Raw genomic sequence first — 17,060 nt, 5'->3', positions numbered from 1 at the left:
ATTAACAGCTGTGTCCATAGGAGTCTATGCAAGGGAGGACTACGAAATCATGCTGAATAATTCAAAATCAGAAATAAAAAAAGGTACTGACACTGCTCCTCATTCTCTAATATTATCACAACAAAACCATGAGGGAGTGAGCAATGAAATGTAAAGCAACATTTCAAAGCAATAAAAAGAAAACACTTCTGACTTTAAGAAATACTTTTAAGGCATTAAAAACTTTTACTTAAGAACCGTCACACTCCTAAAAAGCTTCCACATGTGTAATAAAAAAGGTTTGCACAAAGCACATAACTATTCTTTAAACACACTGCCATGGGTTATTGCAGAGATCAAACTAGGATTTGGGTATGGAAGTTGGCTGCAGTGGTGGCTATTAAGAACAATGGTTAAATAGAACCCCTGGCTCCTAAATTCCTGATTGCTGGAAGCAAGGAGAGCGTGGGAGGTAGCAAACTGCTCTGAAGTTATCCTGGCTTTTGCAACTTCTCCTTCAAAACCAGCTGCTGTCAGAAACAGTCTGGGCTGCAGGGACTGTTGTCCTGGCTCACCGCAATGGCTTTTATGTGACCAGAACCAGCAAGAAGGTATTTGCATAAATGTGAAATGAAGAAGAAACTGTGTGGCTAAAGGATTTCATTCCAGTGTGAGCCCTTCCTGGGAGGCAGCACCTCTGGCTGATGTCAAAGGCAGGATGCTGAACTAATCCAACATGCTATGCCAGTTTTCCTCCACATCCTTTCATTTACAGCCAAAGTGACCTGGATTTTTGAAGGCCAGTATGCACTAAAATGGACACCAGGATATTAGAGCAGGGTTCTGTAGATTTCTGGGCCAGTGGTACACACAGAGAAAGCAGGACAACTGCCAGTACCACGACAGAGAGAGCATCAATATATGATTCAACTAAAGCTGAAGAACATTTGTAACATTGCTGCAAGCTATTTTATTCTCTTTTATTAAGAAAAAAAAAAAAAAAAAAGAAAAATAAACCCCAGCCTTTTCTCTATCTTAAGATGATCTGCTGCTGCTGTTCATTCTATGTTTGGGGTGTCATATAAAGCACTTAAAGAACATAACTAGTGGTTAGAAAGGATATTGGGAAGGAACTGTCCCCTGTGAGGGTGGTGAGGCCCTGGCACAGATTGCCCAGAGAAGCCGTGGCTGCCTTATGCCTGCAAGTGTCCAAGGCCAGGTTTGTGAAAGGTGTCCCTGCCCACACCGGGGGGGGAAGGAGATGGGATTTAAGGTCCCTTCCAACCCAAACCAGTCTGTGATCTTTATGGAGATTAGTCAAATGCTGAGGCAAATGGGAGCTGCAGATGTATACAGTCATCCCCTGAGTGACATCCAAGCATGCCATATTCCCTTGAATTCTTCCTCTCTAAGAAAAAGCTTTCACCTTTTGCAGCTGGATTGAGAGTTTTGCTAATATTTGGAAATGACAAAATGCTTATGTCTAACCAGGTTCCTTTCCTCATCTTAGGGGTGGATGCACAAGGCTGGAGAAATCAAAAGTTCAACACAATTGCATTCAATTTCTCTGTGCTCTCCTACAGAAAACTATATGGGACAAAGGTCTAATTGATCATGGTTTTACTGTTTGTATATGAAATGCAAACCCACTGATCTCTCCTTTAAAAGCACATTTATTCTTACCTCACAAAGCTATTCTCTGTACCTGCATGTGAACTAGTCACTCTCTTATGAAAGGGCAGAATTCAGCCTTTGTGACAAGAACTCAGTATTAGTGACCTCCCAGTGCAGCCTAAAGCTTCCCCACTCTCTGTACAGTTTAACCAAGGAAATACAGTACAACTGTGTGAGTGCAATACTAAATCTGGTGCAGGATTAGCTGGGATAAACCAGCAATGTTTGTAAGATTGCCTGGGGGTGACTGGACTGTCCCTCAGCTCAGGGAGCAGCACAGGTGTGCCAGCTGCAAGGGACAAAAATTATCCAATGTAATCAGCTGCAGCTTGTCAGACCAGCCTCAGAGAGAGACAAGCCATGGAGGCTGGGCTGTCATCACGTCCCAGGATAGCTGTGAAGTCACCGTAATGGAGCAGCAGAGCAGAAGCTTCTGCTTGAGGGGGCTGCTTCACCTTTTGTGGCAAATGATCTGTACGTGCTCAGCAACTGGCCACACACATCCCTGAGCACCACTTACCTCTACAGAAATACAGCATAAACACTGGAACAAACTGCCTCTTCCCAAGTATCTTGAGCAATTGTTCTGATTTCAGGACAGTTATTTAGTTCAGGGTGTAGAATCTCATGAAACTCAATCTAAAACCTTAAGCTATTGCTGCTTCTTTCCTTAAGCAGAAACACAATGGCTTTGCAGTGTGACATGTTTATTACAGGCTGTTTGGATGGTCTTCAGTATCAGCTGAAAGAAAGGTGAGGTGCTGGCACTGATGATCCTCCTGCTCACATGAAAACCCAGCAATGCACTATTTGCCTCACCAGAGCAGGGCATTGCTTCAGCTCACTCAGAGAGATCCATGAGGTGGCGCCTCAAGGACACTGAGGCTCTGCCTCCCCAGGGGGTCCAGGACACTGCAGTTACAGGAGCTCTGCCTGGAATTGCCTTCCTGCTTCTTCCTGGCTCCTTTACCAATAATCAGCCTCTACAACTTCACACACACTGTGAACAAACTGCTTCCTTGCTGCCTTACAAAACAATGGTGGAAGCATCAGTTTTACTCCTCAGCCAAGTGCTGTGTATCATGCACAAGATCACTGCCACTTCCTGATAATACTATAAATATGGACTAATACATACCAAAATTAGAGATAAGCTATAACTTACTCACCAAGAGCTACATGAACAACGCTTTTGGACTCTTATTACATCAATCTGTTTTTATGATCAATTTTGGTTTTATTCTCTAACCATAACACCAGCATTAAACAGAAAATTTTGCATTTGAATTATGTGAAGAAGAGTATTTAAATTCAGTACAGCAATTGGCAAATTAATAAAAATTATAGCCTTTAAAAACACTATTTAGCTATGACAAATATCAAAAATCTTTTCTTTCCTGCTCTCAGCAGAAGAGGGTCACAAGGCCAGTCACAAGATGCAGGAGGCAACAAACAGGAGGCTGAGGTGTGGGAAGTTAAGAGTGGCTCTGACTGCCTGAGAACCCATGGAAGACAGACCTGAACATACCTTTTCAAGTAGGTGGATACATAGGTAGTGGGTGCACCAGAGTGGGGAGCTTCGTTTCCCTTTGGCTCGTCCCTCCAGTGCTGCCGGGTGTAGGAGCCACTCCGCACCAGGTTCACAGCAGATTCCCTATACCAGGACAGAGCACAAGCTTTGCTTAGAAAAACCTCTGGAGTCCGCTTTTGGTTCCTTCACATTTTCACAACACAGATCCTTCCCTTACACCTACGCGCTTCACTGTTCAGGTGACACAGCTCAGAGAAACACCTGCTCTGGCCTTAACATCAGCTCCTGCTCTTGCCAGCTCACTTAAGAACCAGAGATGATGCAATGTTTTGCATAGAGAGGAACAAGATCCTTTTTAGTCAGAAAACTTGTGAATGAAATTCAGATTGTCCATAAAAGTAATTTAACATATTAAATGGTGTCATTTAATATTCTCATTGCTGTCTGTATCAAACAACAAGGTATAAATGGGCAGATAATGGAACTGAAGGGCAGCTTTTATTCTTTAAGGTATTCAGGCAAAGACAAAAGCAATTCAGCACAGCAAAGCCTTTCACAAAATCATTAGACTTGGAAAAGTCCAATAAGATTATTGAGTCCAACAATTAACCCAGCACCACCAGGTCAACCACAAAATCATGAAGCAGAAAACAACAAACAAAATATTTACGGTATCTAAAGTTACTTGACAAGTTATCATGACATTCCTAGTAGTCTTGTTTACCCTGGTTATCTGAAAACAGGGCTCTTTCCCTAATGCTAATGCACAGTCTGTCATTGTATCCTGCTCTCTGCTGGTGCTGGACAGGGCCTGGAGCTTGCAATGCAGCACTAATCCATTCCCCTATCAGCATGCAATTATTTCTCATTTCCAGTTGTCATGCCTAGACTGATGCTCTCTCAAGATACCAGTGGGTTCCAGAAAGGAAAACCCAAATGCTTTGAAAGGAAAGAATATTGGGAAAAAATCTGTACTACACAGCATGCCTGGGCACCATGTGTTCCTGAAGGCCAGTACTCCTCAGCCAGTCCCAACTGCACCCAGGAAAGGACAATTGTCAGCTCCTACAGCGGGATGTGCCACTCGATAGCAACCTCTGCCAACCTTCTTGAGCTGATCAACAGACACAAATTGTCTGTGAAACTCTGGATCTCAGATACTGCCTGAGAGTGAACAAGAGCACAGTGGGAAGGTTCCAGCAAAAGATCAGCAAAGATTCTCAAGCTGTGCTGAAATTCTCTCAGGGTGTCATCTGCCACAGCTCCTGCCCAACAATTACAGTTCACAGCCACTGCTCTGCATGTGCCTTTCCTCCTCTGTTGGGGAAGTAGCTGGAATTGAGGCTAAGGTCAAATTTTACTCCTTCTAGTACAAACTGAATCATAGAATGGCCAAGGTTGGAAGGAACCTTAAAGCTCATCCTGTCCTACTACCTGCCCAGGCAGGGACACCTTCCACTTGCCCAGGTTGCTCCAAGCCCCATCCAACCTGGCCTTGGACACCCTACAGGCTTGGAGCAGCCACAGCTGCTCTGGGCAACCTGTGCCAGGGCCTCACCACCCTCACAGACAAGAATTCCTTCCCATTAATCCATCTAACCCCGCCCTTTGGCAGTGGGAAGCCATTCCCCCGGGTTCTGTCATTCCAGGACCTTGTTCAAAGCTCCTCTCCAGCTCTCTGGGAGCCGCTTTAGGCACTGGAAGGCCCCTGAAGAAGCTGCTAGTAGAGACCAGCTCCTCAAATACATCTGGAATTCCTGGATATACACACACCATGTACACCATGGTTAGGACCAGGGGCATTTACACACACTGACTGTAAAAACAGCCATGCAATGAAACAGTTCCTACAGGCGAGAGTTCACAAGCTCGAGTGGATCTCAAGTGACAGAGGTGTGAACAAAGGGATTGAAGGTGACTGCTGAGTAAGTGACAACTACAAGTGCAGGTGGCAGCTACAAAATCAGGCACTTGCATATTAAAAGGAAAAAGGATCCATAAATTTGGTTGCCTGGATGGAACCTGTGCCTGTGTGAGTACAGGGGTGGAGGAACCAGTCTGCTGATTCCAGCTCACCTAAATGAAAACCAACATACCAGAACTTTTACAGACAGAGCTGGCTCTTGATGTTGTGAATTCCTATGTACTTGAGACTGCTGAGAAAATATACAGAGCATGACTACAGAAAAATTATATTCCAGAAGTACTATTGACAGGATGGAAGCTGAGCATTAACTTCGGCCAGTCTCACCTGTTTTCTTTTTCTTCTGTATCACTCGTACTGCTCAGTCTTCGGGGGACTATGGTGGCAAGATAACTCTTGTTGTCTCTGTCCTGGTGAAGCAAAAGAGGAATTTCAGCTACACATCTCTTACCCTTCCAGCACATTAAGTGGTAAATAAATTCATGTTCAAATTTCTTCAACTAAGAAAACATTCTCCTACCAGCTGGTTTAAAGAAACTTCCTGCTTCTCTTATGTTGCTTAAAGCAACATACCACAGCATAGAAATATCAGTTCTGAAAGGGATTTCCTGATGACCACGGTAGTGAATAAAAGCATCTTCTAACTTAGGGAATTCTGTGATATGTCAGTCACAGAATCAGAGAATTGGTTTCGGTTGGAAGGGATCTTTAGTCCATTAGACCAGAGCTCCATCCAAGGTGGCCCTGAACACCTCCAGGGATGAGGCATCTATCCATGGGCAGAAAAGTTACAGTTACTGAATATGTGGGATGGGATTTACAAATGCAGCTGGTAGACAGAGGAGGAATCCATACAAATGATGGAGAAGGAGAATCTCCACTGCAAGTATGCGCTGTTGTCTGGATTGGACATTCTCTGGTAAAGAACAGGCTGTGCCAGACTGGCAGCCCCTGTTCAGTGGCAGCCTGGTCCAAACTGAGTAGGTATTAGGCCAAAGGGGCACCAAGCTCCAGTTCTGGAGAAACAACTGACATGAGGAAAATATTTTTCAAAAGAAAAAGAAGGTAAGAATGAAAGAGACCTCTGTTTGTTATGGATACAAACACCAGCAATAACTCAAAGGAAAAGGGGTTTACATCTGTGGGGTAAAGTGGATACACTGAAATATCCTTGCTGAAAGCCAAACCTTTTCCTTGTTGTCCAACAGTGCAGAAATCCGAGGGCTGGACGAGGAGCGATAGATAGAAGAAGTTTTATCCCTCTGTGCCTCACGAGTGGCAGCAACTTCACTCAACATGTTGTGGCTGCCAGTCTTCCTCAGGCCCAGCCGCCATGATGAAGGTGACTCATCCTTCTGCTCGTCTGATTTGCTGAGCCAACTGAACTGTGGAGGAGAAAATGGGACATTTGGAAAAAGGAAGAGCACTGCAAGGCACACTCTAAGTTCAGAAAGTGTTTCAAAAAGCCCTGGTTTTTGCTGGACTAGACTTGTAAGATAGAATTACTTATTTCCTGCTTCACTTTAATTACAGGACAGAGCTCAAGGTGAACTCACAGGGACGCAAACTGCGGTAGTGCCTCATCCCCAAGGACAGAGGATGAAAGGAATCTTCTGTCACTGTGCAGGCCTTTGCCTACATAATGCCCTCCTCCAGCTTTGAGGAAAGAATACAAGGAATAATGAAGCTTTTATTATCACCCATTTAGGAATGGGGAATTATTCAGTGAAGGCAGAATACCAAAAACAAACACTCAGGTCTTACGGAATTAGGTGCAAATAAACCCCTCACACCAGTGGAGTCCAGAAGAAGCCACTGAGATCACCAGGGAGCTGCAGCCAACAACACTGTAAAGGAAGAAACTGAGGAAATCTGGATTGTTCAGCATGGAAAAGAGAAGGCAAAGACAGGGTTTAATTGCTCTGCTACCTGGGGGTGGGTTTACAGAGGCCATGGAACCAGACTTCTCTACAGTCTACAGTGAAAGGAGAACAGACAAGTTTCCACTTGGGAAATCCCAGCTGACATGGAGACGTAACTCCTGGCAGAATCAAAGCTGCACTGGGACAGAGAGTAAGAGAGTAGAGCATCTCCATCCTCAGAGACCTTTTAATACTCAGCTGAGCTCAGGTAGGACAAAGCAATATGACATGAGCTTAATCCTGCTTTGAGCAAGACGTTGGACTTCAGCCTCGCTAAGGCCCCTTCCATGGGCAGGTAACTGCATACCACAGAACGGGCCTTTGTGCTTTTTGGTACATGAGGCACTTCTGACCTGCATATATTAGTCCTTAAATGTACTGCTTAAATGTACGACTTTAGCTACAGCGATCAAGTCTTTGAAAAGGCTGCAAACTGCCATTCAAGAATGGAGCCTGAGCATCACAAGAGACACTTATACAGGGCTAAGCACCAAGTTGTACAGGAAATAAAGCAAACATATTATTAGGAATTATTGAAAAAGTACAGAACATAAGACACACAACCACTGTGGCTCTGTGTTACTGCAAGGTACAATCACACCTCTGGTACCACACACAGCTCAGGTCCAGGGTTCAGCAGCAGTTGAAAAGAAGGGAAGAGTTCAGGGAAAGGCAGCAAGAATGAGTAGAGTAAGAGAGGTTTTTCATGAGGAGATATTCGGTATATCAGTAATCTCCAGGCTGAGATATGACCAAGATACATTGAAACCCTCAGTGACACACAGAAGGGTGAGTAAGGAACAATTATTCCTCGGTCCTTCCCATAAAGGAACGAGGGACGTCAAACAAACCCAGTTTGTGGTTGGTTAATGGGACAGGGAGCTTTGTAGAGTTTTTAACTAAGCTGAAGGACTCTTTTTACCACTGGACATTAGAGGATCCCAATCAAAAAGTGACTGCATAAAGGAAAAGTTCAGCAGGGGCTACTGAAGACAAAAAATACACCAAGTTCAGCGAGTCCCTGAAATGCCAATTGCTGGAATGTGGGAGGGAATTCCTGCAAGACTGTGTTCTCTAGTAGCTTCTGATGGTCACTGCAGGGCAGGACACTGGGCAGACAAGGCTTTTGATCAAAGCTGATCTAAGCATTACTATTCCATATTCTCTCTGACACAAACCATCTGACACTATTCAGAATAAACGGAGCTACTGGAGAGCTCTGCCCTCAGACTCACTGTCTGAAGACTGCCAAGCTGAAGTTATCCCTCCAGTATTTGAGCAATGTTTTCAGCTCATGCCATTTCAATGCAGATGCAAAGAGTTAATCTGTACTCCACCATTTCCAGCACAGCCAGTCTACCGAGCTACACAGCTCTAACATTTTCATGTAGTTTTGATGCCTTCCTCAGAGAATGCTCAAAACCACAGCAAAAGCTGCCATCTGTAAATACTGAACAACACAGGAACAGCACATACTAATAACTCCCCAATAGAGGGCAACACAATCTAAAGCCCAGTCTGTCAAAGAGAACTACAGAAAAATCAAACAGGTGAGAGAAGGTAAAGAAGATGATCTTAAGTGACTGAGGTCAAATCAATAACTTCTCCCCTCACAGGCCAGCTTCTACACCCTAACACCCTTATTCTGCATTAAACAGCTCAAAGGAATGAGAGATCAAACCTCTGCAGCTGGGAAAACATTAACTGAAGTACTCACACTTCCCAGTACCCTTCTACCTCTAACACTTCCTCTGCTAAGCCAGCCTGAGCTGAACAATGCCCAGAGGAGCTCTGTTTCATTTGATCTTGGTTACGCTCTGTTACATGAGAAAAATAAAAAATTGTGACTAAGCAAGAAACACTTCCCCCTGACAAACACCAAGTGCTTCAGCCCTGGGCCAGGTGTCTTTGTTGTTTTCTCCACAGTCTGGTGCAAAAAGAAAGCAGCAGCACACAACAGGAGTCCTGTGCAGAGCAGAGTCTCCTGGTGCCATCTAGCTGAGTGATCTGAGAGCTGGAGGATTCACATAAGATTCCAGTGACCACTTCACCTTTCAAAGCTTTTATAGCCCAGCTGGCCAGCCACATGCAAACTACCCTCTGCTTGCTGGGCAGTAACATCACACCACTGACTCAACTGGCTTTAGCAAGTCAGAGGCACTTTAAATGATGGTCCTGAACTCAGCACTGGCACACAGGCAGAAATCAGCTCTGGTGACAGATCTGAGAAGACATTGGCACCAGCCCCCTCAGAACTGACCAGCATGTGATGTAGGCTGGCTTTCTTCACCACAATTGGCTTTGGAGGGTCAGAGATTCAAGAGGAACTGTATTGTCCTTACACTGCTGTTAACACACATCTTTATCAGAATTTCATACTACCAGGCTTTTCTAAATTCAAATCTTAAAGTCCTCTGAAGACTGGTTTCAGAGCATCCATTTGTCAGTAACACCTTCTGCTTCTGAGCACTACTGGAGTCCCCACTGATTTCAAATTCACTTACTCTTCTGGCAGATGCAGTGAAGGAGTTGGGCTCGGGTGCTGGCATTTGCTCAGTGATGCTGGGCCTGGATTCACGGCTGGAGTGGTTGGCAAAGGGCTCTTCCTTTCTCTCTACAATTTTAAACAAGAAAAGAAACCAAATGTTTCAGTATTGCACTTCTGAGGCCCTTCTTTACACAGAGTGTGGTCTGCACTCCAGTTCAGTGCTGTGTGACCTCCCTGGATCACAGAGATGTCAGTGCCTTCTGCACTGTCAGATGTCAGGGCTTTCTGCAAGGAGCTTCCCACTTCCTAAAGAATAGGATGGATACATTTGCCAGGCCAAGCTTTTGTACTTCTTCCTCACAGACAAGCAAAATCTTTGCAGAAAGCACTATAAAGAGGACACACAGGTTTTTTGTTTTTTACGATTTTGTTTCCTGTCTGGGAATTTCTTCCCTGGTAAATCTTGGGATGAAAATGAGCACATGCTGTTCCTCCTTCCTGTACCACAGGTGTGGTACAGCCCACAGCCCTGAGTGCCCAATGCTGGGTTTCACTGCACAGTTCTCTGCACTTGCTTGTGCTGCTGGGTAGAATTTCTGCAGGTCTTCTGCAGCAAAATCCATATTTTTACAGGAAGCCAGGACTGCTGCCCAACAAAAACCCTTACTTGGGCTCCAAGCAAGCTAAGCAACCCTTGGCCAAGCTCACAGCTGGCTCCCTGCTTGTTAGATAAGAGCAGCTGTCCAGTAACACATTTATTTTTTGTATCTATGCACATGCTTGACAGAAGAACATTCACCAGACATTACTGGGGGAGAGTAAGCAGAAAGTGTGACTCAGGCAGTAGGTTCACTTGACAGGAGAGCACAGGCTGGAGACAGACTATTCATCATAAACCCAGGCATATGGAACCTGCCTGAGAAATGATGTACCTACACCCCCCAATCAAAGCTTTCCTTATAGCTATGAGTGCTCACACAGTCATGGCTTGGAAAAAATAAAGCAATTTTAAGCCTAAGCACCCAAACAGTCCTAGCAAACAACCTATGTGCAGGGAACAAAAATCTACTGTTACACATTTGAGTTGTTTGGGATGGAGCATCTGAGAGGATGGCACCTTGGAACATGAAGATCAATCTTTCTGTAACAAATATTCCCAGTACTAGAAAAATAAGGATTCAAAGGACACAAAAACCAGAAAAGAGCAAGCCAAGAGAAATATTTTAAAATAACAGGAAGTTGTCAGGACTGACAGACCCTGAACTAAAGACACCAAGACAGAATCATGGAATCTCCTGAGTTGAAAGGGACACACAAGGATCATCCAGTCCAACCCCATGCCCTGCACAGACACCCCAACAATCCCACCCTGGGCATCCCTGGCAGCACTGTCCAAACACCCCTGGAGCTCTGGCAGCCTCGGGGCCGTGCCCGTTCCCTGGGGAGCCTGGGCAGTGCCCAGCACCCTCTGGGGGAAGAACCTTGCCCTGATCTCCAGCCTGACCTGCCCTGGGACAGCTCCAGCTGTTCCTGTGGGTCTGCAGAAGAACAGATTTCCAGCCACTTTTCCCTCTCTGTGAAGCAGTAGATTTCAGTTCTGGAGCAGAGCTTTCACCCAGCCCTGGGGAAGAAGCAATGGATCCCTCATTCCTCCCTGCCACTCTGGGCATCCAAGTCCATGGAAATGCCCATTTGCTGCCAGCTGCTCATTGTTGTGACTGAGGCCTGTAAAACACAGAGCACAGCAGGAAGGGAAGGTGGCAGCAGCTCTCCAGGCAGGGCTGGATGGGCACTGGGAGCCTGTTCTGGAAGTTTACAGCACACGGACAGCTTTTAAGGTCAAGTCTAATTAGAAGGGCACAGGCTAAAGTGGTAATGACAGGCTGGGAAGGAACTGTAAGCAGTGTGACTGGGACATTCTGGGACATTTTCTGTGACTGCAGAAGAGGGACAAGCAGAGGGACTCTGTGCTGGCAGGGCCGGCTTTGGGCAGGATACCACATTTTATTCTACCAAAATTTCAGTAATAAACATAATGAATTCCAGACAAGATAAACTGGAGAGGATTAGTTCAATGTCCTCAAAACAAATTTGGTAAGAGTAAAAATTTTGGTGTCTAATTCCTTTTCTGTAAGGGTTTTTGGATAAGGGTTTTTGTTTGATTGCTTTCTAAACAAAAGAACATTAAAAGCTTCCTTGGCCTGCTTTAATTCCCAAGAATTACATATTATAATAGTTCCCAGCACAGATAATCGCCACAGAATTTTACACCGATCTTTCTCTTGTTTACAGGAGGTCAATGCCAAATTAATTGTTTTCAAAATGAATAAAGTGACATGAATGCCCTTTGTTTCCTTTGTCTGAAGAACAAAAATTTCTTACAGATTATAAGAAACATACTACTCTGAAGCCTTCCAACAGTTTCACTGCTTCCCTCATCCAATTTTTTCCTCCCACAGTCTCTGCAAATTCACAAATTAATTGCAACCTGAGACTCTTCAAAACACACCTCAAAATAAACTTGTGTGTTACACTGCCAGCTTCTAAATGTGCTGCTTTATGCTCAGCTACCAAAGGGGTTGGAATTTTTAGGTTTAAAAAGACCACTCAGAATTTTTTTTTTCATCTGGACTTCGAACACTTTAGAACAGTCATAATCTATGTGTCCAGCACTGCTCAGAATTATAAAGGTATGAGAATATTACAGAAAATGAAGAGGAATAAGGGAATAATATTCATGTGTTCATACCCTTGCCTTCTCTACAATGCAAGCATGTAAAATGTTGACCAAATAAACAGAGAACCACAGAATCCCAGACTGGTTTGAACCTTAAAGGAACCTTAAAGGAACCTTAAAGCCCATCTCATTCCACCCACTGCCATGGGCAGGGACATCTTCATCTATCCCAGGTTGCTTCAACCTGGCCTTGACCATTTCCTGGGATGCAGGGGCAGCCACAGCTTCTCTGGGCAACCAGTGCCAGGACCTCCCCACCCTTACAGGGAGGAATCTTTTCCTATTCTCCTATCTAAACCTACTCTCTCTCAGTTTGAAACCATTCCCCTTTGGTCTGTCACTCCAGGCCCTTGTAAGCAGTCTCTCTTCATCTTCCTTGCAGGCTCCCTTCAAGTCCTGGGAGTTCACAATGAGGTCACCCCAAAGCTTCTCTTCTCCAGGCTGAGGAATCCAAATTCTCACAGCAGAGCTGCTCCATCCCTCTAATCCCCCTGGTGCCTCCTCTGGGCTCGCTCCAGCAGCTCCAGGTCCTTCCTGTGCTGGAAGCCCAGGGCTGGGGCAGCTCTGCAGGTGAGCTCTCACCTGAGCGGGGCACAGGGGCAGAATCCCCCCCTGCCCTGCTGCCCACGCTGGGGGATCAGCCCAGGAATATCACTGCCTGTCTTTGAAATCAGTAATACTGTGACATTTATTATTTTTAGTACCAAAATGAAAAATTCTACTTCTCTTTGGAGGCCTCCTATAATGTGGGCTGATGCTGTTACCTTCCAGAATCTTGCTTTAAAAAGAGTACCAAAGATGTGACCCTCCACTCACATCTGAAGCAAGTGACAGCTGTGTCTCCATCCAGCTGGGCAAGTCCACACTCATTTTACCGGAGATTTCAGAAGTTTACAAGGTGGGGTTTCAATTCTGATGGAAATTTCTCAAAGGACCCAATAATCTTCCCAGGAAAGGAGAGTACAGGTAACAAAGCCTGCAGCTGAATCACTACCTGAATGTTTGCTGTCTCCCATTTCTATTAGCTTCAGTGGTTTTAACATATACTCCTATAATGTGCTTTGCTCAGTGAATTAATGCAATAAAAAGACCTGTTCTGGCTTTAAACAAAATTTAATGCTGAGTGCTGTAGACCTTTCCTTGCTGAAGGATCTTAGGCTGCTCCTGACTCAGTTAAACCCCCACACAGCTCCAGGTCTTAGAGATGTGCAAACATTTGAGTTGTTTTGGTCAAACTACCACCACGTTTACAAGGACTACAAACACTGACACACAGCTAGACAGGTGTAATTTATATTTGTATAAATATATATATAATCTGGGAAAACCCCCGATTTATGGAGAAAATATATGTGACCTGTACTGCGTGTCTCTTTCTACCACTGACGTGTCCACTAGACTTGCCTGATTTAAAAGCCCCAAGATCATTTCCCCGTGTTACTGCCATGCCCACCCAGCTGGTGCAGCAGCAGCTCTGCAGAGCCCAGCCAGGATTTCCCACCCTCTCACCCTGCCCCAACAGCATTAACTGATACAATCCTAACACAGGTGACAACTTCACTGGCACAGAAGCACAACAAAACTTTAAACTACACTTCTCCTCAGGACCTATTTCTTAGTATATTGGATACAGACCAAATGAATTGATGTTAAAAGTAGTTTAACCATTAAACACATCATAGTCCAAGATCCATCTGTGTTTGCAGAATATTAAGTACAAATAAGTCTTGGCTTACTGTACAATTAGGCTTCTGTATTTAAACTTTCTGTGCTGCATATATACACTTTTGAAACTAATTAAGGTAGCCACAAAAATTATGGAGAAGGAATGGGAGTAAGATGCCAGCAATATACTATAATGTAAATGCTACTGTGACTCTGTGTACTTAATCCTTATTTTCCACTAACTTTTGCAATCATTATTCATCACAGCCTAGAAAACAGAAGTTCCTCACCTCTATAATCAGTCAGAACAGCTTTAGCCCTTCATTTCACACTGATCCAGACACAACAGGCTATTGCCTTCCTACACCTTCACCTGCTTCCCTACCATCCTGAAGGATTCTTCTTGAACTGGGCCAACAAGAAAAACACCCTGTTTGAGAACAAGCTATGGACAATGTGTTATTTTCAATACATGTGAGCTGGAACTAGGAATTAAAATAGGATCTAAAGGATTTTTTAAAAACAATTATGCTGACCTGTGAGACAGCATTTGAATCAGCTTTTTTAGCACAGTAGCTCCAGGTTTCTCCAAATTCTCTACATATACACTGGAAATAAAACTTTCAGCATATCCTTAACAAGTATTTATATAATTAGTTAACAATAACAACAACAAAAACATTAATAATGGTAATGGCTAGGCTAGTTATTAAATCTAAGGCTGTACTAAGTTTTACCTGGCTCCTTTTCAGCATCTGATTCGGAAACTTCATCTTCAGCTTCTTCCTCTTCAGAACTAGAACTGCTCGAGTCCTTGTTCTCTTCCTCCGTTTCCATTGACTTCAACGTGTCTTCCTCATAAAGAATCTTCTCTTTGCTGCAAAGTAGGAAATTTTTAGGACTAGGCAAGCAAGTTATCTGAGTTGTACTTCTCAGGAAGACATAGACATTATTTACTACATACAGAACAAGCAAAGGATAAAATCCACCTACAGCTGAACACTCCAGCACTTCCATCATGGCCAATTTGCCACGGATTCCGCTGCCAGTCTCACATCTGCTAATTCTGCAAGCATTTTTCCATCAAAAAAATTGTGATCTCTCCTCTTCTAGCGCCACACAACGCAGCAGCTGGGCTGTAGGGCTTTGTGCAACAAAAAGGTGCAGCTCTCAACCCAAAGATCTGATTGATCCTCAGCCAGAGCAGGAGCTGGAGAACCAAACACCAGCCCAAGCCCTTGTTCCACTGTTAAATACACAGCACAAACTGTATTTGACACAACTAAAGTTGTATTTGAGAGTGCTCAGATTAAAAAAAAAAAAAAAAAAGCATGAAATCAACAGCAGTGAATTGTTTTTGACCCAGCTGAGGCCAGCTGGCTGTGAGAGATGAAGGTGCCCTCCCATTACTTTCTGGGCAGTTTCTTTTCAACTAAGAGGGAGAGACTTACTTGGTGAAGAGTCTGTTTTGAGGCTTCCCATTCATGTCAGCTTCAATCAGCTTATTCCTTGTCTCCTTCTCACTTCGCAGCTGTCCAAAAGTCCAGGAAGATGGGAGAGAGAGAATGAGGACAGACATTAAGCAGCCCTGTCAGCATAACCCAGTAAGCACCTCAGGACAAGGTCAGCCCAGGATCATTAGACCAAACCACTGCAGATTTGTGTAAGATGCCACTTGAACAGCAGCACATCTGCAATGGCACTGAGAGTCTTGGACTGGAGCTTCACCAGGGCACAGCACCCAGCATGTCCTTGGAATGCAGCTGCCATTTAATAAAAACTTCAAAGGCACCTGCAGCTGCCCCTGCCATGGCCAGGGATGAACCTTGACTGCTGCCCAGAGAGGTTGTGGGCTCCCCCATCTCTGGAAGTGTCCAAAGAAGGCTGGATGGGACTTGGAGCAACCTGGGATAATGGGAGGTGTCTCTGCCCATGGCAGGGGGTGGAATGGGATGAGTTTTAATGTTGCTTCCAGCCCAAATCATTCTGGGATTCTGCTGGAGGTCCGTCCATATGTGTGTGCCCATGAAATCAGAATAGATTCAGCTAAAAATTTGCTGTCTTTGTGGCTGTTATTTACTTGCTGTCAGAGGAAAGCATTCAATTCTGTCCTGTACAGGCAACCAGGGAACTCCTGTGAGGATGGGTCACTTCTTAAATCTCTCAAATGCACACAGTCATTGCATGGGAATACCTGGGATCACATAGAAATTGAAAGATTTTGTCTAGAGAGCAGCAATATTAATTTTACCACCATCAGTGGACAAAACGGTACCCAAAAATTGTTTTAGTACCTTCCAGAAGCACAGAAACAGGTGAAGTAGAAGTAGGGATGGCAGTTAGGGGCTCAATTTAAGGCTGACTCTGCTGTGTCATGGCTCACCAGGTTATTCTTTTTCTTTTGACAGCAGTTGACATCAGGCAAAGGAAGTAAAAGCACTGTAAATTCTGAATCATAGAATCCCAGAATTACTTGGGTTGGAAAGGACCTTAAAGCTCATTCAGCCCCAGCCCCTGCTATGGGCAGGAACACCTTCCACTATCCCAGTGGCTCCAAGTACCATCCAACCTGGCCTTGCACACTTCCAGGGATCCAGGGACAGCCACAGCTGCTCTGGGCACCCTGTGAAGTGGGAAAAGCTGCATAGGTTCCAATGAAGAGCAAAAATCTGCAGTACAACACTGTTAAACTGACCAAACTGCTGCAGCACAGCAAAGGGAAGTGCATGAAAAGGCCTGCTCCATTCACAGATAATTCAGTAACTGGGGAAAAAAAACCAAGCCCAAACCAAATTAATTGCTTCTAGCATATAAAAATCCCCCCTGCTTTCCAATAATGGCAGCAAATCTTTCAGCAAGGGTGGCACAGTGTTCTGCCTTAGACTGAAAAACATATCTGATTTGAAAGCCATTTTGGAAGAGAAATCACATCATGGAACTGCCTGTTTTATCCTTAACAAATATAAGCTTTCTGGTTTTAAGTGATAGTGGTTTTAAGTGATAGAAGTGACACATGATAAATTGGCTTTTCCATTAAAAAATCATATCCACTAAAAAAAAAGTGTAATAAAATCTGGATTCTTCTGCCCAGCTCTACGCTGAATAAATGGAGAAGGCTTTTAGATAGTGCTTCTCTATAG

The 17,060-nt window shown here is 44.3% G+C and overlaps 1 protein-coding gene across 6 annotated transcripts in view; it reads right to left on the bottom strand.

Moving 5' to 3' along the window:
- PPP1R12B (protein phosphatase 1 regulatory subunit 12B) overlaps positions 1-17,060 on the bottom strand; it is a 133,707-nt gene that overhangs the window by 70,513 nt on the left and 46,134 nt on the right. For all 6 annotated transcript variants that reach the window (XR_005259783.1, XM_038162791.1, XM_038162793.1 and 3 more), the window contains exons 7-12: positions 15,372-15,451; positions 14,658-14,797; positions 9,535-9,644; positions 6,296-6,493; positions 5,436-5,518; positions 3,182-3,307 (exon numbers count right to left, since the gene is read on the bottom strand). Coding sequence is in view for 5 of the 6 variants with exons in the window: in XM_038162791.1 (XP_038018719.1) it covers positions 3,182-3,307; positions 5,436-5,518; positions 6,296-6,493; positions 9,535-9,644; positions 14,658-14,797; positions 15,372-15,451 (737 nt within the window). In the remaining variant the exon portion in view is untranslated. The remainder of the gene's footprint in view (positions 1-3,181; positions 3,308-5,435; positions 5,519-6,295; positions 6,494-9,534; positions 9,645-14,657; positions 14,798-15,371; positions 15,452-17,060) is intronic.

Source organism: Motacilla alba, chromosome 26, assembly GCF_015832195.1.
Source record: "Motacilla alba alba isolate MOTALB_02 chromosome 26, Motacilla_alba_V1.0_pri, whole genome shotgun sequence".
NCBI lineage: Eukaryota > Metazoa > Chordata > Aves > Passeriformes > Motacillidae > Motacilla > Motacilla alba.
Note: the sequence above shows the minus strand (reverse complement) of the source record. Positions and strands in the feature narration are given on the sequence as shown.